Here is a 24,248-nt window from a genome sequence, read left to right as displayed (position 1 = left end):
TACGAACTTTAGATACGGCTCGTTGCACTTGGTATGTGAGTTTGGAGAGTGTCACTGTTCTATTTTTACATAGATCACACCTGTCTCATTGTTAACAAACAGGAACTGTGTTGATTTAGACTGAATAGAAGAAACGTAAGACATTTACATATGGAGGTGTCCTGCTTCTGTGCAAGTGAGCATGTTTGGAGAGTGGAGGGAGTTATCCTTGAGCCATTAGGGTGGGAAGCTGGAGAAAAGGAGGCCAACTGAATTGTTCTGGTTCAGAAGTCTTTCTAAACACTGCGAAGAGTTACACAAGGTTTATCTAGCGGCCAATTGATCACAGAATATCACATAGCCTTTTTTGGGCTTAAAAATGTACACCAAGATATTTGTGCACTGGCTAGGCTCTCTGTTTAACACTACTCTAGTCTCTGATGGCTAAATCCCTATAAATAGTCAGGGAAGAAAATGTGTGAGTGACAATGACAAGAACGTCCAGCCTCCGCTGACAGACGAATACCTTCCATAAAGACCAGGAAGTTATTACAAATTCTAGACAACAGTGTAACAGAACTAAAAATGTGTCTGATCCTGGCCCACAGAAACCATGATAAAGAACAAATAAATGCTTCATTTAAAAATAAAAACCGGATTACAAAGGTTCCTGGATAAGCAGTGCTGTGTCCACACTGTGCTTACACTGTGCTTACGTCCAGTCTTGAGTGTAGCCAGTGTTTTTACTAGTTCTAATCAAATAAGGTCAAATGAGTTTGTTTAAGTTTTGTATGGAAAGCAGGAAACGGTAAAAAAAATTAGTGATATATTTATGATAAACTCATTAGACAACCTAGGAGATTACACTGAATATTGTACAATGGAGTCTATTTCAGAAGTAAATCTTTAATAAAAAGGTTCCTCTATTGCTAGTCGTTTCCATGCTATACCAACATGAAGCGAATTTTTCACAAAACTGTTTTTTCTTTCACAAAGTGAGCCAAACTACACAAATGAATCAGCATTCGCTCAACAAAGTGGTGTGTGTTAGTGTAGGGATAAGAACTGCAATTTTGGCCAAGACCTTGAGGTTTCAAAAAGAGAGGCCTCTGGTGGATGTAAAGAAACTAAGCAGTGTTCATAGTTCAAGTCATTCAGTCTGAATCTTACCTGAACAGGATGAAGCCGATGGACTCGACAGCAGCCCTTCTGACGTCATCATTCACATCACTCACCTTAATTGAGATAAGCAAAGCAGTCAAACAACCAAAGTAGATACTAACAGTCATCAATTCCTGCAAGTAGCCTTCATGATACAGCTCCCTTTTAGGTTGCAGTATGAGGCACATGTGCCACTATCTAATAGCTTTAGCTTGTATAAAGGCACCATCTACAGGAAAACAGGCTGAACTGTTCACACCTCTCAAGTATGTTGTGTTTGCAAATGTAGCCACTGAAAGCACACTGAATGACACATACATGAATCCTTAAATTGTAGTATCATCATTTTAAACTGCAGTTTAGCAAACCAGTTCTTAATGTTAGCCCCAACACTAATTTCTGGTTGTTCTACCAATTAGCATTGGTTTCAATAAAAACTTTCTGGACTTAATGAATTCAGAACTTCAAATCACACATTCACAAACAGTTAAGGGCATTACTGTTGTCCTCTGTAAAAGATGAGAATCATTAATCCTTAATCATTTAAGGATAATCAAATCTTTCCCTTCCAACAGAAGATAGTATCAATTGTATTTAATAAACATAAAGTAATATGAATTATGATGCCAGCTACAGTTACACAGCCTTGTTCATTGCGCTTGGCATCTGTTTCACTACCAGCATGATAAACCTGTCTTTCACTCAGTGAAATACTGTGTTGTGAAGAAAGACTCACAGCGACATGTAGCAGGCGTCGAATGGCCTTGTTGTTCCCGGAGCCGCAATAGGCCATTCCCACAGTGTACATACCAGAGCGCCGCAGGATGGGGTCCTATCATAGACAGTGAAAGGAAGAAGAGCTTTGAGTCTTTGTGTGTGAATTTGTAATGTACAACTAAAATAAACATAATTTGAGTCATTTCCCATATCAAGCTCTTATGGAAGGGCTTCTGGCACACAGTACAGAGGAAGAGCCTCCCATATGACATGAAATACACAAACAAAACCTGGGGTTGTATGAGTACGTGCAGGATTCAGTGTATCAAACATTAGAACTTGTCACTGCAAGGTTATGAAGTGCAATGACCTTATAAGACACTGAGTTTTTTTTTTGTAATACCCTCCCACCTACATTTTCTTTTTGAATTAATCCAGCTATTCCAAATGTATCGTGCTACTATAGGCATAAGCTGTACCAGTGCCACAAAAATAAAGAAAATCTTCCTTGTTGTTGGAAAATAAAGCAACTCTGACATTATGGTGTACAAGATTTGCATTCCAGCCTTACCTTGTCCCTGCAAAGGCTTTCAATGAGGGCATCAGCCTCCTCCATACGTCCATACATGACGAGGGCAATTCCCACTGCCAGGCCACGTAAGATCTTCTCGTGCTGTGTTTCCTGAGCATAGCCTACCATGTCCTCAATGGCCTGGGCTGACTTGGAGCCCAGCATGACCAGACCCAGAGCCAGGCCTGCAGCTTCACCTGGGAGGTTACATGATATTGTCAGAATTGCCCAATCAACAGATATTTCTTAGTGTACATTTCTACACTAGATTAAACAGCTATGCATATTATAGACATGTGGCAAAATCATTAGCCGTAGCATACAGGATAAAGGAGTTTGTTAGTTCTTGTTTTTATCTGTTTGACCACACATCATTCATTTCAGTTATTAACAATCTGGTCAAGACGAGCAGGAAGTAAAAATGCTTGTAATATATTTTTGTTAAAAGGTTATTTTTAGTAAGCACAATGGTGAAGACCAGAACTGTCGACTGCCTACATACCGGTGACAGCATCATCCTGGTACAGGTTGGACTTAAGGAGGTCGTAAACATCCTGTCTGGCTGTGCCCAATGCAGCCAAACCAAGGCCAAGGGCACCACCATGGCGAACAATCTGTGCAAAAGAAGAAAGCAGACCATGAGAGATGGAACACAAAACATAAAACCAACCAGCTGACAGAGTGATTTCAACTAGCTGCAGGTCTCAGCTAATTATTTTGTGACTCACATTCAAGTATATATTTGACAATAAACCAGCATTCAAAGTAAACATCAAAATACTCACATCATTGCTGGCGTTCTTGAGCTGACTGAGCAGGTAGTCAATAATGTCCCCGCCATGGTTGGCATGAATGAGTCCCAAAGCGTACAGGCCTCCTCCCTCCTGGTAGGCTGAGCCAGGGGACGTGTCTTTGGGCAAGTAGGTGGCCATTAACTGGAGCGCCTCTTTCTCATGGCCCTGAAAAAAACACAACATGTTATGTTCAAAATTAAATACAGAATCTGGAATAAAATTTATTATGTTTTTTGATTTGCAATATATTCTCATCATTGTGACATAAATTTACCTTGTGGATGACACCCAGACTTGCTGTAGCTGTGAACTTTGCCCAGTTGGTGGCTCTTGCAAGCCATTCCAAGTTTTCTCTATTAAGTACAAACAAAAGTTTTAGTCTAAATGTCACTTGGAGTAAGTATGTTTTATGTCTCTCTATTCAAGCTATGGAATAAGATTGTTGTGTTCTGGCACAGTTACCTCAGGAACTGGTCACTTGTGGTTCCCGTGTGCATGAAAGAGTTAGCTATTACTGTGGCTGTGTGGCAAACTGAATTTCGGACTGCATCCTGGAATGATGAAGAAAAGAAAAAAAAAAAAGCTCACATGGAAGCTGTAACAACACATTCAGTGACACAATCTGCAGTTCATCAGATCAAGCAAACAATAGTTTATGTTTATTTATAGTTTATAATCAATTATATTCTCTAACCATTTTATCTTGTTGCTAGCCTACATTACCTTTGTGTTTTTGAGGATCATTAGATCTGTGTTGTTATTTCGGATTAGGAACTGCAGGTGCAGCTCAATGGCCATCTCCCCGCTAAGGATTTTGATCATCTTGGCATTCTGGTCTTTGGGCTCATCTTTCTACAAAAACACAGAAAAGCAATATGATGATCTGTCAAATAAATCAAAGTTGCTCTATTTTGATAGAAAAATGACAACTGGCACCTGGTATCGCAAAAGTGCTGCAATACAAAACAATCTTAAGGGCTTACTGTTTCTGCTGGCTTCCCAGCAGGGGAGCTGCCAACCTTGTCATCTGTCTCCATTGCATCACTGCAACACACAAAAAACATCTTAATCAGTGTTGACAAGTAAAAATAAACTAAAATATTTGCCTAAAATAAGCCCAGGTCGAGTTCAAGTTAGTACCTCAGGTCCCATATATTTACTGTACTTGGCCATTTAAGTTCATTTCAGCAAGTATAACTCAATGATGTACGAAAAGGCTACACACCAAAGCATAAAGCCTGTGGGGCTAAATATTCTGACTGATTATCTTAACTTGTGTACTGAATCTTTCTACTCATATGTTCAATGTTCTGCATACTGCCTGATGACTTTTGGTACCTTCCTAGTGTCCTCATTTACTGTATTCACTGTTGTGACTAATTATGGGCAACACCGTATAGGTTTGCAGACTCACAGAGAGTCTAAACAGAACCATAAGCAGTGAAAAAGCCCTAAGCTCTTTTGACAGGAACCATAGACACAGTGCATCAACCTAGGTATTAAAGTGTTCTTGTTATTTTCCCCTTCCCACCTGTCTTTGTCAGGTGTGGGCACAGTTCCTGTATTTGTAGAGCCAGGAACTGCGGGAATAGGCGTTCCAACAGTCCGCAGGTTCTGGATGACAGAGGAGAGGAACTGCTGGCTGGCACTCTCATACAGGTCAAAACAGATCTGATAAGCCATCAGCAGGTTGTCTTCCTTCACTAGTTTCTCCAGGATGTCACTCACAGCCTGCGGGTCATCCAGGAATATCAGGCACTACAGAGGTGAGGAGAAAAAAAAGATTGGAGATGGATTTTAGGTTAACATTTTTGGAAAAAAGAAGAAGAAGAAGAAGAAGTGGAGCAATACACAAGATTAGTACCTATAACTGCTAAATAATGCATGAAATATATGCCGATGGTATGACTCAGGGCTATAGTAGCCTTAGGTAACAAAGAGAAATAATATTTTATATGTTGAGCATCAAGCTCATGATAATATACAAATTATAATATAGCAGCATCAGTACAATAGATGCTCATCAAAAATACTGCAAGTAATCAAAGAATTCAGTAAGTTAAGAAGTAAAAAGTGTAAAAGTATAGGTTAAAATTCCCCGACAACCTACGACTAATTGAAAAACCACCAAATATAATTACATAATTACAATAATTCTGAATTTCTTTATACTTTATGTTTACCTGGCAGACATTGATGAAATCAGGCTTTTCCAAATTCATGTAGAGCTTGACCAGCACTCGCAACACCTCGTTACGGAATTTCTTGTTCTGCATCAGGGACATGCACACCTTCAGGCTGTAGGCAAGGAGGCCACTCACATCATTCTGCATGAGAAGATAAAGAAAAAAGTAACAGTTATCAATGTGTTTTGTGACATGGAGAGAGTAATTCTAGACAGTCACCTGCAGTAATCAATATCTAGACTCTCGTATGAGAATAATGCTCGTACTAGTAAAGTAGACCAATTCTAAGCCATTTATTGTATTAGAATAAACTGATTCTCATAAGCTCTATCAAGGTTTATAGGGTATTATCGTGCATAGTATGCCACACTCTTGTAAAAGACTTAGAGCTATTATGTTCAGTATTAAAGCTAGCAGGAGATATTCCAAACTAAAGTCAAATCAGCTGTGAGTAATAATAGCTGCTGACCGATTCTAAGATGGTCTTCTCAAACATGTCAAGGCGCCTGGTCTCCAGGGCAATGCCAATGGCCTGCTTGTACTTGTGATCGTCAAGGCAACGCAGGAACATCTTGTTGACAATGCCCTCAAGGCGAGGGTCAATGCTTTTCTTCTCCTCATCCTCTGGCAGCTCTGCATTCTCCACCCGCAGCTTGGTATAGTGGTCAATGCATTTGGCTATGAGACAGAAAAAAGGGATGAAAAGAGGGTCCATTTCACTGCTGGAAACAGCAATGTAGTTCAAGTCAACATCTTATTCCATGTCATTTATTAGCTTTCTCTACCAGAAAACCCTGTCAGTTTTGTAAGCTGATGGCAAGAAAAAATGTGTTTATTTTTCCATTTAAGTTACTTTTTTTACTTCACGCTTGCAGAGGATAAGGGTCACGTCTCCAAGCAACAGAAATGTCACGAGATCACTAAACAAGCAGGTAAGTTAGGTAAATGAGGTCAAGTTTTTTTGTTTTATCACTCACCAATAATGGTCTCCACATATTCCGAGTCATCTGTGACATTGAAGAGATCTCCAGCACCAAGAGCATAGTTCAGAGATTCCTCAAAGGCTCCGAGGTGGTAGAAAACCTTCGAGGCCACCAGGGCAGCAAATTCCCTGCTCCGGAATGTTTCATCCTCATACAAGACCTCACTGTGAGTGAACAAACGGTTAGATAAGACTGAAAATTTACGCTAACGAGATATTTTTGGATTACAAATTAATACAAATAATCATAAATTATGATCTCGTGCTGTGTTTTATAAAATTTATTTTATAAAACACAGCATTATTTTTTTTTAAATTATATCGTAAACATAATTTACATGTATTACAAAAGCTACACAAGCTGTGTTTTCTATGACCCACGGAGCAGTTTGTGCCATAGAGCAGTAACCTCTTACACTCGGAAGGAGTACGAGATCTGCTTGAGAAACCCTCTCAATCATACCCACCACAGGGATATTCAGCACTCTGCTTCTGAAAATGAGGCACATTGCAAACTGCACTGCCCTGCTACATTTGCCTGCATCTGCTGATGTGTGCCAATACTGTGTTTAATGTGTCACCACTTACAAGGCAGGTGATTTTGGCAAGCACTTGGTGTATTTTGAGTGAAAGTAAATCTTTCTCCCTATTGCAAACACTGAAATAAAGAAGGGAGGAGCCTAATGTAACGTTCTCAAGTCAGTTTTACTTTCCAAGCTCGTAGTAGTTGTACTTACATTTTATCTACTGATCCTGAAATCTCAGCCCAGAAGTCATTCACGATGGAGTCTAGCTTGTGCAGAGCAAACTCCTGCAAATGAAATAGATGTTGCATTCACATAATTTAATACATTTACATATTAACTTGTGTGAGATTGAAACTGTCTCATTATTTAACATCAAGCTCAGTTTACCCAATATCTTCTGTCCGTGAAGAAAGTTGATGTGAAGGTTCATTTCATACTGAGCTTGAACTTCTGTGTTATATTATTCAAGTCTTACATGAACTTATCAAAGCTGACTATAACAGTAATTAGAAAACGTGAAGCTTTTACTGCATTTCGTCCATCATACATTGGAAGTGAAACCAAAGAATGCACACAGAGAGCAGATGGATCAGTATAACTCCTTACTATCCCTTATACTTTATGTGCCTCCTTTTCTGTACAGAGGACTTCATGCCACACTTAAAAGGACTAAGGAAAACCTCCAGAAGTCACTTTTGTTATAAAGCAGTTCATGAGGAGCTAGTGCCCTACAATTTGTGTGCTTTTACCAGTAAGTAAAAACACATTTGCATGTAATCTCTATAGTTCTGAATAGTGTTATGACATGTGAGTCTGCCATCTTCAGCCAACTGGTCCACCATTTATTAAGCAGTTCTTACCTTGAGCTGTGGCTCCTCCTCATCAAGGAGCGAAATAATTCCGGCTAAAAAAAAAAATTGAAAACAAAATTGATTAAGTGGTTTTTTTGACTCAAGAATTTTATACACCTTTTTCATCAATATACAGATTTTAAATATCATACGTTTTTACAAGACATAAAATGAGTCACTTGTACATTATATTGAAAAGCGGTTTAGTGAATTACATAGCATTAACATATAGAGGCTGTAGTGCTTTTCTCCATAATGGTTTCCTCATTAACCCCATTAGCCTCAGTGGAATACTGCTGTGCAGACTACTGTTTTAATAAAGTTTTCACACAAACTAATTGGTTTATGTCACTGTCAAGCAACATGTCATTAGCCCTGGTTCTATAAGCAAAATGAGCTATAAAGCTTGCTATTAACCCTCCATTGTAAGTCATTAATGCAATCCAATTGAAACGAGAGCATCAAAGTTGTGTCACAATCAACTCAATTTATTTAATTTCGGCCGTAAAGACGTTACTGAATAGTTTTCTCTGTTATTTAGTCGTTAATGTTTTCGTTGACATTTTTGTAATTGACGCTCTTGACCCTTTGAAGTAAGAATGGTTAGTGACACAGTATGATTTGAGTAAAATCTGAGTAAAAATTACTAGGTGTAACTCTTTGTTGTTTCACTTCATCAATTTTAGCCTATTATATTTCTTGGTTATAAAGCCGTTGTCAGCACACAGGTTCTGTCTGTTTCACTAAAACCCTTACACATGTCACTGAGTTCTTGCATTACTGTTGTGTTTATCATATGATATCATATCCAACAACTACAGTATTTTGATAAAATGCACTGTGTAACTTTTTTTTCTAGATGAACTTAAACTCTACATGTCTACATAATCCATCAAAAATCTTGACCCTATTCACAATAAATAAACATCAATTTTCAAATGTTATGCTTATTGGTAAATTAATTGATAGTCTCAGCTCTTAAATGGAAGTAGCACAAGTTTTTTGGTTTGGGGCTCATAGGACTACAGACATTGGATGGAAAGTGCCTTTAATTGAAAGTTTGCCATTCAGTAAATTAATAAAATAAAATGGGAATATATTCAAATAAGGGGATACCAGCTATATTCAATGACACAACTCCAAATCTGATTTAAAAATTCTGAGTATTGTAACGAGGCAATAAGAGCGGGGTAAATGATTAAATCTGAACGTGTTTAGAAAAACTACACTGTCAGTAGGATGTATTAAAAGGGACAGATGACGATATAACACCTGTTTCTTTGTGAACCGTTACCAAGACGAAAACCATTCTTATGTTTTCATAAAAACGAACTTGAACATGTTATTATCTGAGAAGCAGAGATTCTGTACAACACAGTTAGCATTATTGTTACTACAGCTTATAATGAATTCCTATATTTTAATATACTTTAACTGATGTTTAAAATCGTTGCCTCATTACAGCAAAGACACATTTCAAAGAGTTATACCTTCGTGAATAATAATTTGGTGGATTTATTATCTGTCACCGGTGAACGGCTGCCTGCCTTTTGCTACATTAGCTGTGTGACTCAGCTAAATCAATGGCAGCTAGCTAAAGCCACGGCTACCAAAATAAAGACACTTTTTAAGACTTACCGGCAGATGTTATCATGACTGGCTCTTTATTCCCTCCTCAGCCCCAAGATCCTGGTTCGACGGTGGAATTCCGTACGATTTTTTGGGAGGGGAATTAAAGAAGATACAATAGTTGCAGAAGACAGAAGAATCAGATGCAGCCGTTGCTAACTTCTTTTTGTCCAACACCGCCGCAAGTCCCCTTCTAAAGGACCTCCGGTTTTGCTAGGCCTGATTTGCGCCTGACTAAAAAGACACAACGAACTATTATAATATCCGCTATATCTTCGTCCATTGGACCAACCCATGTTTTTTTGATTGAGTCTAATATTGTCCCACATCTACATCATCGTATTTAAAAGGGATTATGAAAATATTGTAATATGACGTATTTATGGACCGGCTTTTCTGTGTACCACACATCCATGCTATTTACTCGACTGACTCGACTGGAAATGATCATGTATAGCCTATTGTCCCACAAATATATGATAAGTAAAACAATAAAAGTCGTAATCTTTAAATTGATTCACAGATTCGAGCCATTATCTTACAACCATCTCCTTAAAACCATTTATATTGATTGTGTTTTTTTCCCAATGACACTTTCAGCTGGAATTGTAAGGCAATTCTACATGATCAATCTCATCATTTGGTCCAAATATTATATCCACAGCAAACCTTTTTTTCTGGCTCTGGTTAATGAAATTAAAGCTATGTCTCTATTATTTTGAAAGGTGCAAGTAGTATATGTATGTTTCATCATGTTGTTATTTAAAGATGACCCTTAAAACTATATGTAGCATTCCTGTGGCTCTACTTTATTATGTTGTTTGTTTGTATAATAGTACCTTTATTGGTATTATATGATCTTGACCTCATATTGACTGGTGTTGCACACTTCTATGTGCTTCTTCTGAGTTTTCTAATAAAGACTGGTGAGTAAAAAGTTTTAAGAATAAACCCACATTGTGTACAATTCACTTAGCAACAATTCCTATTTGTCTCTTTTGCTGTCCAAATTATGGTATTTGACTTTGAATTGAGCTCTGCTTTTTTCATCATATTAGCTTAAGAGTTCAATAAAGGAAAAAAAGTTTGGATATCATGATACTAATTGAATTCAGTCAGGCTGTCGTGTTGGCAAAAGTAACACATAGCAGTAGAGTGTTGTCTGAAGGATGTTTCCACTTATACCAGCTGCCCTCTAAATCAATATCTGACTTTTAGTCTGGTGAGAGAACAACCTTTTTCAACAGAGATGAGATGCACACAAGTTTAAATGTGTTTATTTATAGGACCTGTTTGTAACCTACATTAAAACTAAAGTGAAAAGCAGACTGCACCATTGCTGTTAAAGGTAATGCTATAGTCATAGCACTGATCTAAGGCACAAAATCCTAATAAATGAAAGTTTAAAAAAAAAAAAAAGAAAAGAAAAAGATTCACATTGTTTGACCATGGCCAGAACAAAATTAAAAGGGCTGGGTCCCTTACAAACTCGTTACTCCTGTTCTCTATGCAGTGAGTACAGTTTTAGCTGACAAGATTAGGTGTGCGATAATTTAACAATAACATAGGAATATGCAAAATATACACACTCAGTGGGCACATCCCAAAGGTGTTCTACTGGATTCAGATCTGGTGACTGTGGATGTGACTGAATTTCACTGAACTAATTTTCATGTTCAGTAAACAACTTCTGCTTTGTGACATGGTGCAATATCAAGCCGGATGTAGCCATTAGAAGATGGTAAATTGTGTAAACAATAATACTCAGATAGGCTGTGGTATTCAAATGATAATTAATTGGTTTTAAGGAGCCCAAAGTGTGCCAAGAAAACATTCCCCACACCATTACACCACCACAGGCCACATTTCCCCCCCCATTCTGATGTTTGATGTGAACATTAACTGAAGCTCCTGACCTGTATCTGCAGGATTTTATGCTTTGCACTGCTGCCATGTGATTGGCTGCCTGGATAATTGCATGAATAAACAGGTGTTCCTAATAATGGACTCAGTAACTGTATATGTCAAACAAACATAATGTAGGTCTTTGTAGGATTTTCACACAGGGACCCTTTTCAAGATAAGGCTTTACAGTTAGGTACAGTAATACGGTACAACCTGTCTCAAGACCCTTATAATAGTTGATATTGTGCTTTAATGGCGTATATTCCCAAATAAATGTCTAACTGGTTTACCTCGCATTAAGCAGTTGATACAGTAAGTCTTGTGGCCCATGGAGCAGTTGCCCTCTTTGTCCAGAAGGTAATCTTGTCCTGTGTTTGACTATGGATCATGTTAAAGGAATACTTTTCCGTAAAATGTCGCTATTCTGCATTCCCAACCTATAATAAGCTAAATTGCTGTTAATGTGATACAGCTTGTATGACTGATCTGCACATACACAATAAATCCCTTTGTAACTAACCATTAGATATCAAAGACAATGTGTAAATCAGCAAGATGGCAACAGAGTTGACCATTAAACAACATATTGCTTGAAGACAAGAATCGTTTTGGCTCAGCAGTGAGGATATTAAGCACCGTTAAGAAATACTAAATGCACTAAAGTTCTGTAGCACCATGACGCAAATTTTTCTCTTCACAGTAAAAACAGGATGGTCCACCGCATAGGCCTGCAGGCCAAAGGTCATGTGTCCTGACATCAGCTGTTCCCTCCAGCTGCTTCTCCATCCACATGACGTCCAACAGTAATGGAACTGATTTTCAGAGGGGTGCCTTCCTCTACACTTCCTGTGTCACCTGAAAAACAGTTCTATAGTTACTTACAGCAGAATTGAGTTCATACATACAAGTTAATACAAATCAGATTGCAGTGGGATTCAGCTATTCCTCTGTTTCCTACATGCAGTATTGTAGCATTTGCCTTCATGGCTAAATGGTCAATTTAATATTAAAATGCTGTTACCCTGTTGTGCATATATTGAATCTGATGATCAGTCCATTACAGAGGTTATTTTGTTTTAAGTGTTTCAATTTACTTTTTGTTTCCAGAGTTTTTCATTTGCACATTACCACCTGAATCTGGAGAAGCAGTGGTTGTAATGGGAAAGAATTTCTTTTTATTTTCTGAATTTCTGAAAAAGTACAGAAGTCACTGTTTTATATTTATATTTATAAATATTTGCCACATTGCATCCTGGTAGCGTATATTAAAGTTGGTCTTTTCTGCTTCCTCTAGTGCAGATTTGTACATAACAGTTTATCATCACCAAATGAAATCTGAACCACAGAGAAGCTCTTTGGAGAGTTAATGTGTGAATGTCTTTGTCTGTCTGTTGGCCAGGTGATAGATTGGCAACCTATATCCATGCCTTTTGCCCAAATAGTGCAATCCTGGGATAGGCTCCAGTCTTGAGCTCAGGAGAACCCTGAATGGTGGGACTAAGTTGTTGTATAAAATGGGAAAAAAAAGGAAAGAGAAAAGAAAAGAAAAGAAAGGAAAAGAAAAGAAAAGAAAAAGAAACAGAAAAAAATCCAGCTTTGGGATGATGCGTGCAGCTACCTCTTTGCCTGGTGATTGCAGAGTTGTTGGCCTGGCCTCCGGCTCCTCTTCGTTGAGGCCAGAACAAACATTGGAATGGCCAGAAAAGCGGGTTCCCTCTATCCCCCGTATTATCTAAAAGGCAATAATAAAGTCTTTAACCATTTGGCAGCTTATGTAAGAGACTGATTGTGTCATGAATGCTCCCTTTGTTCCTGGGTCTTTGCAACTAAGCCTGGGAAGAAAAATGTGTGCATGGTCTTGTGAATGTCATGGATTGACCTACATAATGGAGTGCACTAACACAAATTAGTGTTTGCCAAATATTTCTGCAAGAACTTCCACTGTGACTACCCATGAATGGCTTTACAATTATCCCATCATAAACAAAGGTATTTAATCTACCGGGATATCATAACTGCCTATTATATTGCTTTGGATACTTTGTGATTCTATGGTTATATAAAAGTTTGGTGAACTTATTTTATTTCCAATGGCACTGGATATTGTGTGATATTTGTGCAGTAGAACCATCATTTAAAGTGTTTTTTAAAAGTGTCAGAATCTGTAGCCTGTGTTCATTTTGGGTGTCAAATAGGCCTAGTGTATATGCATCACCAAAGCTGCATGGTGGCCAGGGTTCAAACTTCATGTCAACAAGCATCTGCCCTGATGACGTGTGCTCCAGCAAAAAAAGTTCATGTGTGAATCCAAATTGAATATTACATATTTTTTACATTATATTACACGAACTACAAGCTACTTCAAATAACATGGACAATGTGTATTATTACACCTGCTGTTTGAGATGAGTGTATGACTCTGCACGTGTTTTGCTTGATGCTGAGAATTTTGTCCTCTGTCTTTGGGATGAAACAACCGGCCCATATTGTCTCCGGCGGATGTTTGTAGAACACTGAGCGGATTAGACTCTCCAGGAGTTGCACACACTGATGCGTCTCGGCGCTCTCCTGTCTGGCGCGTATTAATCCAATCAGGGCTGGTCGGGCGATTGTGGCACGTTTCGTACGTGCCTTCACGTCCTTCAGGATCTCTTTCAAGCACACTTCGTTGGAATCTTTGCTGACAAATGTCTGTCTGAAGATGAAAATGATGATGGGAGAGTCTATCGCTCGCTTTAGGCTGTAAATGTTTGCCCTCCTCGTTGCTGTCCTCTGAGCGTTGCCGTTGTGCGTCGGCCGCTTCTCCTTCTGCCTGTCCTCTCCCCGTGGGCACGCTCTCAAATCCAAACCCTTGGGCCTCACTGTCATAGGTATTTCGTTACATTTGGCTGCCTCTGTCTTGCTGCAGCCGTGGGTTGCACTTGCAGCGTCGTCGTGATTGCTTGAATTAAAGGAGCAGGGCTGTCTGTTGCTGTTCGCGTGGCTGCTGCTGTGAAACATGTCACGTATCAACTCCTGCAATATGCCGGCGTCATCCGCGTCCACCTCTTTACTTTGACAGGCATCGCTGACCAAATAAATCCTCTCTTTGCCACCGATCAGGGCTATAATCCTCTGAAACTCCCTCTCCTCCTCGGGCAGAGTGTCCTCCAGGGACTCTGGGTCTTCCATCCTTGCGCAATGACGTCTGCGCTGATCCGTTTTTATTTACAATGGACAGCCAAGTCATCTATCGCTGCCTTAGTGACCGGTGAACTTCCTAACGGTCATCATGAACACCAGTAAAAGGGAGGGAATAAATGTTCAGCGCGTATTGCTATTGGCTTATCCATTTAATGGGCGTGTCCAACTGTCAGTCGCTGCATGGAGCGCAGGCTTGTCCCAAGACAATGTAGTTAATCTTTAATGGTTAATTAAACACAAAACATCGGTTTGAAGATAAAATTTAATTAATTTCCTCAAAAAGATCATATAACGTGGTCTTCAAGAAGACATAGCATTGTCCTTATTTCATTAAGGTCTCATAAGTAATGCAAAAGACGTGGTGTAAGCTGTGGATGATGAAATCTCAGGCTGTAGAGTTCACTTTTTTTATTCCCACTATTCTCATGGAAAAGAGTCCTGCCTTCCCTCCAGTGCTGTAGAGTCCAGGCTTCCCACAGAAAAGAAAAAACAAGGACACGACAGTCATAAGCACAAACTTCAGCACAAGAGCTTTAATTGTGTCTCCTGCTTCTTCCACATATTTGTCAAGAATAGTTTCAGTAATGCTTGACCTTTTGAATACCTTCCACCTTCCACTACATCAAAAGTCAACAATTGAGTTCTCCAGACTCTAATCCTTTAATCCACTCATGCCTCCGTTGTAATTAAAAGGTGCTGTCGGTCTGAAATGCCACTAAGTTCATGGACTTAAAGACAAATGAAATAACTTCAGTTGCTGAGTGGGTGTGTGGGATTGCCTCATTGTTTACCCATGAATAAATGATATACCATACAGTCTGACCAACACACAGGTTTCAGCCTTTGACCTTTAGACTCTGCGATCATTGATTAGTTGGGCAGTGACTTTGTTGTTTGGCATCTCTTCAGACAAAATCTCCATGCGCTGGTTTCTCAGGTCATTACAGTCTAACTGATAATATAGGCTAATTGCTTCTTTGGGTTTTTACTCTTAAAAAAAATATATATTTAATTTTATTTACTTTTCTACCAATATTGATTTACAAAAAGCTTTATTATTTGACTTTAAAAGAATTACTGACCTCTTTGCTGAGGGAGAGGAGGAGCTGAGGGTCAAGAAGCTTATCTGGTCCGCTGAGAGATACACGGAGACCTAAACGAACTTTAAACCAAAGAAGAAAAGGAAGAAAGAAAGAAAGAAAAAGAAAAATGGGAAGTTTACATATGACTTACACTAGAAGAATGACACAAACAACTGTTTTTACAGCTAATATTCATATTTAGGTTAAACAATTGTTGCAACCTGGGTTACACTGAACTGACTTTGGCCTTTTATTAAATATCAGATATCAACCAGTCATTTTGTTCTTCCTTGGTTTGTTGGAGAATTTTCCCTATTTCAAAGGAAAATAAAACCATATTTATTTTCACATTTTTCCCATTTCATGCTTCAATAATATATTGGAATATTTTGTATTTTTAACTTATATCTTTCTTATATAGAGTTTTTCACTATGCCTTGTGGGGTCAAGCCAGAACACATTTCTTACAAACTTTGAGACAATGTCTTTCCTTGACAGAATGAATAATTCAAAAGGAGCAAATGAAACATAAAAGATGATTGAAGTTGTTTAAGTGAGGACTTTTTTCACCATCCCATGATGGTCTGCCTAAAGGGATGTGGGCGGATGTGTTAAACAATAGCTGGCTATACACTCTGCTTCCTTCTTTTTCTCCCCCCTCTGGACACCACTGTTATTTTTAAAGTTTCTGGCCCTTTAGACAGAACACACCTGTTCAACAATATTTTGCTTCTTTACTTTGCTTTATTTTACTTGCTCCTGTTGACTTTCCTCCCATTTTGACTCAGTGCAAACACAAAATGAAGATGAGTCTGTTCATGTGAAACAGTCTTATTCATGTTCATGCTTTTCCATCCAGTTGCAATACCTCAGTGGAAACAGTGACTACTTTCAGCAGCTTTGGCATAAAAATATTTGCATTTAAAAAGTAGCATCCTAGCTGAAAGTCTTTCTTTTGCTGCCATCTTGTGGTTGAAAGCTTTACCTGAGTGGATTTTCTATCCCCACCACCTAAAGTTACGCAGCAGTGAACTACGCAGTGTTTCAACCTCTAGAGTGTAACAGTGCTTTTGGTTGAATGTGTTATTGCTCTTCTTTTGTTGCACAACATCAGTACCAGTAGGTCTATAAGCCTTCAAAATTACACTTTAAAAAAACAAAACAACTAATGTGAGCCAAGGGATAGGTGGCTCACATTAAGTACGTGGAAGTTATCGTGTCCGGAAACATCAGATAGGGTCAGGAAGGTTGTGAACTATACCAGAGTCTACTAAAATTAACTACTATAATTATTATTAAAACTCTAACTCAATGCCTTACACCACCCAGCTGAGGTTATTTTAGCTTTCATAAGAAAGGCATTTCAGTAAGGAGTGCAGCTGTCAGGTTTGATTGAGGAGTTTTGTGATCACAGATAGAGCTGATACGAATAAAGCTAACACAGAGTTAACTTTCTTTTTTTAAATGCTAAATTAAGGCTGATCATTTTGCCTTGTATCCACCATGAGAGCAGAGTGACACAAAAACAAAAATGTAGTAGCTGATCCAGTTCATCTTCAGGTCGGATAACATTTCATCATGCTGTGGTGAGGGTGTGGGGCAGCTGCGCAACCTGTGATTTTCTTGTCTGACACCAGGTCTCTGAGAGAAGAGAGATGAGAGGCGGTCAGAACATTTGGAGGCAAAACAGAGTCTTCAGTGTCAGCAGAGGCAGAGCTTCTCCTCCTGTGGACATTATGTTCTGTCAGGTTGGTGTCATATTGAATCTGCAGTGGCACTGGCAAGACTGTGGGCACATCACAGAGAAGACAGGATATTTAATTGTGAGCTTTTGGTTTTAAAATGGTTAAAAGGTAAAATGATGGATGAATATGTGGCAGGAATGCACTAATATTAACTTGGCCTGGTTTCCTCTTCAGGCAAGTACAGAGAAACATTGATAACCTGCGGCGAAGGAATGCTGTGGGAGTGGTTGTTTATCGGATGACCTGGAGGCAGTTCCTCTCCACGGCTCCGATACCTCTGAAGAACCTGAGACATTTTGTTCAGTGAACATTAAACCAACAGAATACAGACAGAAAAAGATGATCTCTCATTCTAATACTGTTATGGTTTGTCACTGTTAAAATTAAAATTTCAGAACAGAACAGCAACACAATAATAAGTCAACAACACTGCAGATACATGTTTGTTCACAGACAAATTCTGATGTTCAAAGTCACAGTAATCAGCTTTATTTAAAGATAAAATCCACCCAGCAATACACTCATACTGTTAAATATCATGATGTGATATTAACTGGATTTTTTGGGTTCCCACTTTTCCTCAGGGTTTCTTCCCTTTTACTTTGTGGTTTCCATTTTCCAGAATGACCTTAAGCACAGAGAAGGGATGCTAACATTTTCCATGTCAGTCAAAGTAACTGGTTGGTGATAATTGGTGATTGTTGATCTTTGCCAGTATTCTGTTTTTCTCAAAACACATTTTGTCTTGTTTGACCCAGAAATGGAAAATATGTCACTTATTTGAATGTCGAATTACAAAGTCAATGTTCTTGGGTGAATTTTCTCTTAGAACAGTTAAGGGTCATAATCACACCTTATCCTTTTTTGGGAAACAGAGAACAACAATGCATATCGCATTTCTGTAACATATTTCTATGCTTAAGCAATCACTGTGTGTTACACCATCACAAAATATCAATAACAGTACATCACAGTCATGTGTGGAAAACAACACTATGGAACAAAACAGTTAAATTATTTTTCATGCATATATTTTTAGTGTAAATGTATAAATTTCTTACCAGCAAATACGGTTCCAAGAAGCAGTAAGAAAAGCAGTTGACCAAAACCATTGATGGTCCAGCTTCTCAGCCCCAGAGCCACAAAACAAGCTGTCGTCATTGTCAGAGTGAGTAGAATAGAAAATCCAGCTCTGGAGATGGTGTTCCTGGGAAGAAACATCATAATGCCCCAGTTTTAAACCACAAACAAAAGACCAGATCTGGAATAATGGGTATTGCATTTCAGCCAGGTTTCATCTCTTCACAAAAGCTGTGACAAGGGGGAGTGGTGGCCCCACGAGGGGAAAAATGGACAAAAATGGCAAAAAAAAATTAAATAAAATAAAATAGGCTATCATAATAGGAACGTTCGCGGAACGTTCCCCGTACCACATATTTTACCTAAAATTAACGTTTAGAAAACTTTTCTGCATTACCTTAGGGGAACGTTATCGCACCCTTTACTGAACCGCGCGGAACATTTTCGGAAACCGAAAGGTCTATAGTATTTCATATACTGTGAAGTGTCATCTTATGGTGGACTTGTCTTCCCTTGCTTTCATAAATGATGGAGAATTGAAAGCAGTAATGTCACCATGATGTTAACCACATTCATGACCTGACTCTCTGCTTTCAATGATCTAATAGTGATCCTAATGAATAAAATGAAATGATGTAATATACTGGATATATTGTATTAAGTGATTTAAATGGTTACTGCCACAGATAATCTGCATTAGACTCCTGCTCCTCATTGTGGATACTATTTGTTTCTATTGGTTAATATTTACAAATGCATGTAGTTGTGGAATTCTTCCACAAGAGGGCGCACCAGTGAACGCAGATAAGGAAAGAGTAACTAAAGAAACTTTGATATAAACGTTTGGCAGTAATCCTGTAAACTATTTTCTGCTGAAATCTACTAAGAGTTATATCTCAGTAAAATAAATAATAAACTCACACACACACACACACACACACACACACACACACACACACACACACACCGTATGGAAGGGTAGCAGGTGTAAAGTTACTTTCAGTCACTGACAGTAAAATAAAATGTTATAGATCTAGTCTAAAGTTACAGCACTGCAATTACACCAGTTCACTAATATTGCACATTAGATACAGTAAGATACTAATTTATGAAATGCTCAATACAATCTCGCTAATTAAAATAAATTAAATCAGTTTTTTACAACCATTCTTTGTAAAATATTGTGGAAGTATAAATGTTAATACATTAGAACAGTTTAAAACTGTGCTAGTTTTGAAGACAGAAGGTTGATATGTGTGAAAGTAAAACTACTGCCCTCTAATATTATTTAATATTAATATTCTAGATTGAAAGTGATTTAAACATTACTCCATCCCCGTCACCAAACTAAATGTTCCAGTTTTTCTTTCCTTTTTAATACTATATATTTGCGTCATTTTAGATACTGTAGGCCTATATACCTTTGTTATGGTAAGGGTCAAATGCATTTTTTAATCCCTTTAATTTACTGATGCAAATTTTATTACAACCATAATAAACAAGATTAAAGGCAGAACAAAAACATTTTCATTTTGTGTTTTAGAGCCTTTTCTACAATGGACATCTCCTGTCCATGACTGATTTTCCAAACCATGATGCGTTTTAGGTTTTTGAATGTGTTTTCTTTCCTTACATGTTATCCAGTCATTCTAATAAACAATCACATCCCTCTTATTTTTCCTATTTGAAAATGTAGGTTTGCTGTGCATTTTTATACAAACTTTAACATGGATTACTACTCTTTAGTTGAAGGTACATTACAGATTAATAATGTGTACTTTAATGCCTTGCATAAATTATTACACAAGGACAAATCATTTACTAATTAGAGTGTTACCGAAGAGACAGTTCAGTTTCATCGGTGTCTCAAACGGTTAAAGAATAACCTATAGATGGCAGGATTGTATAATAGTTGGGGATTACCTCTTCAGTTACTTTTCTGCAGTAAAAGCTTGTTCAAACCTTCACCCACTAGGTGGCAGAATTTTCCTACTTAGAGTGATATTTTTCACTTGCCTAATCCTAAAGTCTGAGCCAACCCAAGTCCCTGGTACTGCCATCCACGGAGCAACATGCACTGTGTGTTATTGAATGTATCCCCAACACCACAGTGCACCGCCAAATATTCCCTCACTATCAGCATGTCATAACAAAACAAGTTCCTTTGGGAGAAGGGTGAATGATGAATATGATGAATAGGATTAAATGGGATGTGTTCTCAGAGTTAGGGCCAACTCTTCTTGTTTGCAGTGTCATTACTACAAGGATGATACATCCCTCACTGAGAATTCCTGGGTGTGTGTGGACACCGCAGCACCATCTGTTTAAGGCTGTGGGACATGGCTTAGCTGGTTAAGCTTCTGATTTGTACACTGATCTTCAGAAATGATTCAAACCACACAGACGTCACTGATTTCCCATCAAAAGATGTTTCTCAATACAACAGTCTACTTCGAGTGTCAGTCACATGTCAGCATGCTGACAAAGTGAAGGCTGTGGCTGTTTGGCGAAAACTATAAGCATCTGAATGGCTGGAATATAAATGAGCGTGGTAGATTTGCACTTGTACATTTGCTGAAACGGCTGCTGCTAAGGATTCAAGAACCTTTGACAAGATCATCTTACATCTGGTGCTTGATGTATCTGGTGCAGTCAGCTCATCATTCAGAGAGGCTCTGTGCTAACAGACACACACACACACACACACACACACACACACACACGCACACTGGAAACACCCCAGTGGTGGAAAGTAAGTACATTTACTTAAGTACATATTACTTGTAATTGAGTTCTTCAATTTTACGCTATTTTAAACTTCCACCCCACTAAATGTGTCACATAAATTTTGAACTTTTTAGCTCCACTACATTATTGTTCCTGCTGTACTAGTACTAGTTTGTAGATTAACATTTACATGCAAAACATTTGTTCAGTATATGAAATTCGATATACAATATAATGGATCAAAGTAAAACAGCAAATTTTTTTGGATTATCACGTTTTGCTGATAATACTTTATAAATGAGTAAGTAAGTATCTTTATAGTGTGATATTGATACTTTTACTTCTTCCACTACCTTACATAGACCTGATCAGATGAATCCATGTAAAAGCTCCTCTCACTGATCACACCTGTTCAGTCCACTTCACATATGTTCATCATCATGCATTTTAGGTGGCAAAAACAAGCTCAATATTCTCTGTTCAGACGGAGTTGTGCTCATCATTGTGCATATGTGTTGCCAGAGTTGCAACCTCATGTCATGTATCGGTTACAGGATGTTGCCATCAAATGTTGATGATTTCCATATTTTATAGGAACTTTAAATGTCAATCAGCGGGCTACAGGCTCCCCGTGGGTTCAGAAAATTCTACTACATGTGGTTCTTTGTAGTATATTTAAAACCCATTAGATTCCCTCAAAATGCATAGTGTCAAGTTGAAAATAAGGCTACTTTTCTTAGTTTGCAGTTTTAATACAATGCTTCAGTGCAACATCGTCATTAATTTGTCTCAAAGTTTTTCTTAAGCAGCTTTGTTTGTCTCTCATCTGCATCCCCTCATCTATACTATGTGTACTATTTATTTATTGATTCTTGTGTTTTAGAATTTCATTCTTTAAAATAGTTTTTCATAATCTCCGCTTGGTGTTTTATCATTTTAAACTGGCTAAAAGAGATCGCACGCTCCTGTAAATACACATTAACAGTTTAGAATTCTTCTGTACGCAAAACTGATATGGCTTAATTTATATTCATTCATATATTCATTTATTTGTTGTAATGTAATGTATGACTAACATATAAAGTATATCCCTTAATACATTGGTTGCTTGAATGCTAAAAGTTCACATACAAGCGCATGCAAACAAACACACACACACACACACACACACACACACACACACACACACACACACACACACAAACACACACACAAACACACACACATTAGTAAAGTAAAGTTTGTGAAACAGCTATTGTTCTTTTTAGAGACACAGAGTCAGGGGTCACTGGGTCACAAGTTAACTCGTAGGTGCAGATAACCACAGTCCTCTGGAGCACTGTTAACCAGAAAGAAAAAACACAACACAAGTGTCCTCCAGGAGCCCTGCTACTTCTCTTTCCATCCTTTCTCCAGGACTGAGACATTTACAAAGCCAAACAAACAGTCCACTGTAAGCAACTTTTCCAGCCCAGTGGGCCTGGACACAGAGGACTTGTCCATAGAGAGAGATGGGGGGTGGGGTGGGTGGGGGCACGGCACAGATGGTAACACCTTGAATACGTCAGACTAAACCGACAGTGCATGACAGGTCAGAGGTCACCAAAGTCGACAAGCTCCACAGAAACGAGTGCAGGATGAGGCGAGGTAATTAAAAAGCCTTGAAAGGGCCTGTAAGATCTTTCTAGACACAACAACAGTTGCAGCTTCAGAACAATCACAAATGTTAGTTGATAACTGTACATAACAGATTTACTAGATTTCAGTAAAGATTGACTAGACTTATATCTGTAAGAGCAAACTCCATAGTTTCATGTTGAGTTATACTTAAAATAGAGTGATCATCAAGATAAGAATCTTGCCTCTTGAGTCAAATAAAGTTTTGCCGAATTAAGTTGAACGTTTTAATAAAGTATCTCTGTTATTTTTCTCTGATTGTACTCTGGGAACAGCTCATGAAAACCAACCAGGGCCAAAGTGACTTTCATGTTAAAATTTGGCAGCTTTTCATTTTCCAAATGAACAAATTTTTATCAACTATACAACTGATGAACATCCTTCACGTAGATCTTTGAAGTAGATTTGAAGTCATCTCCTGACTGCATCCACTGTGCTTTCAGGGAACAAAACTTTGAGGTAACATCTAAAACTTTTGACAGACTCTGCCCTTGTATTTTGTAACAAGCGGTGTAGTTATGAAACATTTCCATGAGCAAACAATGGGGACATCTTGTTGTCGAGGTAACCTTGTCTGAAAGCGAATGTATATTTCATTTTTCCTATCTTAACAATTTAAAAGCTGAAAACGTTCAAGGACCTTCAGCTGTGAGGCAGAGTTTTATGATGCAAATCTCTCAGACAAAAAGGCCAGGTTTTGAAATGCAGGCCTTGGCTGCATTAATTGAATTATCTCCTCTGAACTGCAGGCCTGGAGCCATGTAAAGAATGGTGTTAGTGAGAAATAAGAAAAGGCATTTACCATGGCCAAACCTCACTTCAGCAACAAAATATCCGGGCAGTCACTTCTGTGTTTTCAGTGGTGCACAGAGAGAGAAGTGATGCCATGAAATGAATGAATGTAGTGAAGCAAAACTATTGACTGAAGAAGGTGCTGATCGCACAAGTTCTCAGCTGCTTGGCTTCTTGTCCACCCGCAACCCATAGAGAGTGAGAAGGAACCAAAGAATACATGTAGCAACATTGCTAATTCACCAATTACTACCTCTAATTGCTGCCTCCTGAGGAGAGGTTAAGGAGACGAGTCAGTGCCTCCCTGGGTGCTGCTGACTGGCTCTCTGCCAAAATGTCATCCATCCTGGAGCCTAATCAAGTTATCATATCAACAAATCTCCCATCAGGGGCCCCAGGGTTGACACTACCAAAAAGACACCCAGAGGGAGACAACAAATTTCTAGCAGCGGGACACTGGCCTGCTAGGCAGCCATGAAAGCTACCTGCAGCTCCTGGTCAAGCTCCCCTCTGGGGATGACACTTAAAGTGGACACTGTCAACTCAAGCCCTGCAACCCTGGAAGTGAGCATGAGAATTACGGGACGTGGAATGCACATTATGTAGCGATGCACACAATAGTCTAAGGGGGGAACACAATGCGGCATCTTGCAGAGTTTG

The 24,248-nt window shown here is 38.6% G+C and overlaps 2 protein-coding genes across 4 annotated transcripts in view; both read right to left on the bottom strand.

Moving 5' to 3' along the window:
* psmd1 (proteasome 26S subunit, non-ATPase 1) overlaps positions 1-9,586 on the bottom strand; it is a 42,982-nt gene extending 33,396 nt beyond the window's left edge. Inside the window, exons 1-16 of one of the 2 annotated variants that reach the window (XM_087172698.1) lie at positions 9,407-9,586; positions 7,778-7,821; positions 7,128-7,201; positions 6,386-6,555; positions 5,878-6,086; positions 5,406-5,549; positions 4,754-4,980; positions 4,206-4,266; positions 3,946-4,074; positions 3,685-3,773; positions 3,497-3,575; positions 3,214-3,387; positions 2,931-3,042; positions 2,429-2,625; positions 1,877-1,972; positions 1,150-1,214 (exon numbers count right to left, since the gene is read on the bottom strand). In XM_087172698.1, the coding sequence (XP_087028824.1) occupies positions 1,150-1,214; positions 1,877-1,972; positions 2,429-2,625; positions 2,931-3,042; positions 3,214-3,387; positions 3,497-3,575; positions 3,685-3,773; positions 3,946-4,074; positions 4,206-4,266; positions 4,754-4,980; positions 5,406-5,549; positions 5,878-6,086; positions 6,386-6,555; positions 7,128-7,201; positions 7,778-7,821; positions 9,407-9,422 (1,886 nt within the window). In that variant the 5' untranslated portion in view covers positions 9,423-9,586. The remainder of the gene's footprint in view (positions 1-1,149; positions 1,215-1,876; positions 1,973-2,428; positions 2,626-2,930; positions 3,043-3,213; positions 3,388-3,496; positions 3,576-3,684; positions 3,774-3,945; positions 4,075-4,205; positions 4,267-4,753; positions 4,981-5,405; positions 5,550-5,877; positions 6,087-6,385; positions 6,556-7,127; positions 7,202-7,777; positions 7,822-9,406) is intronic. The other variant, XM_023401367.2, reaches the window with a different exon arrangement.
* A 1,072-nt stretch (positions 9,587-10,658) lies between these two features.
* Positions 10,659-15,653, bottom strand: LOC111651411 (uncharacterized). Of its 2 annotated transcripts, XM_087172697.1 has the most exons (4): positions 15,568-15,653; positions 13,696-14,954; positions 12,921-13,034; positions 10,659-12,157 (listed from the first exon to the last, which is right to left on the bottom strand). In XM_087172697.1, exons 2-4 carry the CDS (start codon positions 14,471-14,473, stop codon positions 12,060-12,062), a joined length of 990 nt encoding a protein of 329 aa, XP_087028823.1. In that variant the 5' UTR covers positions 14,474-14,954; positions 15,568-15,653; the 3' UTR covers positions 10,659-12,059. The 2 variants fall into 2 exon arrangements, with proteins under 2 accessions (XP_087028823.1, XP_023257127.1); XM_023401359.2 differs by lacking the exon at positions 15,568-15,653 and having other exon boundaries at positions 13,696-15,141.
* Positions 15,654-24,248: the final 8,595 nt, after the last annotated feature.

The sequence above is a fragment of the Seriola lalandi genome, unplaced genomic scaffold (genome assembly GCF_002814215.2).
Source record: "Seriola lalandi dorsalis isolate HSWRI2012SDOR001 ecotype SW California unplaced genomic scaffold, Sedor1 jcf7180002053619, whole genome shotgun sequence".
NCBI lineage: Eukaryota > Metazoa > Chordata > Actinopteri > Carangiformes > Carangidae > Seriola > Seriola lalandi.
This window is presented reverse-complemented; position numbering and strand designations above follow the sequence as displayed.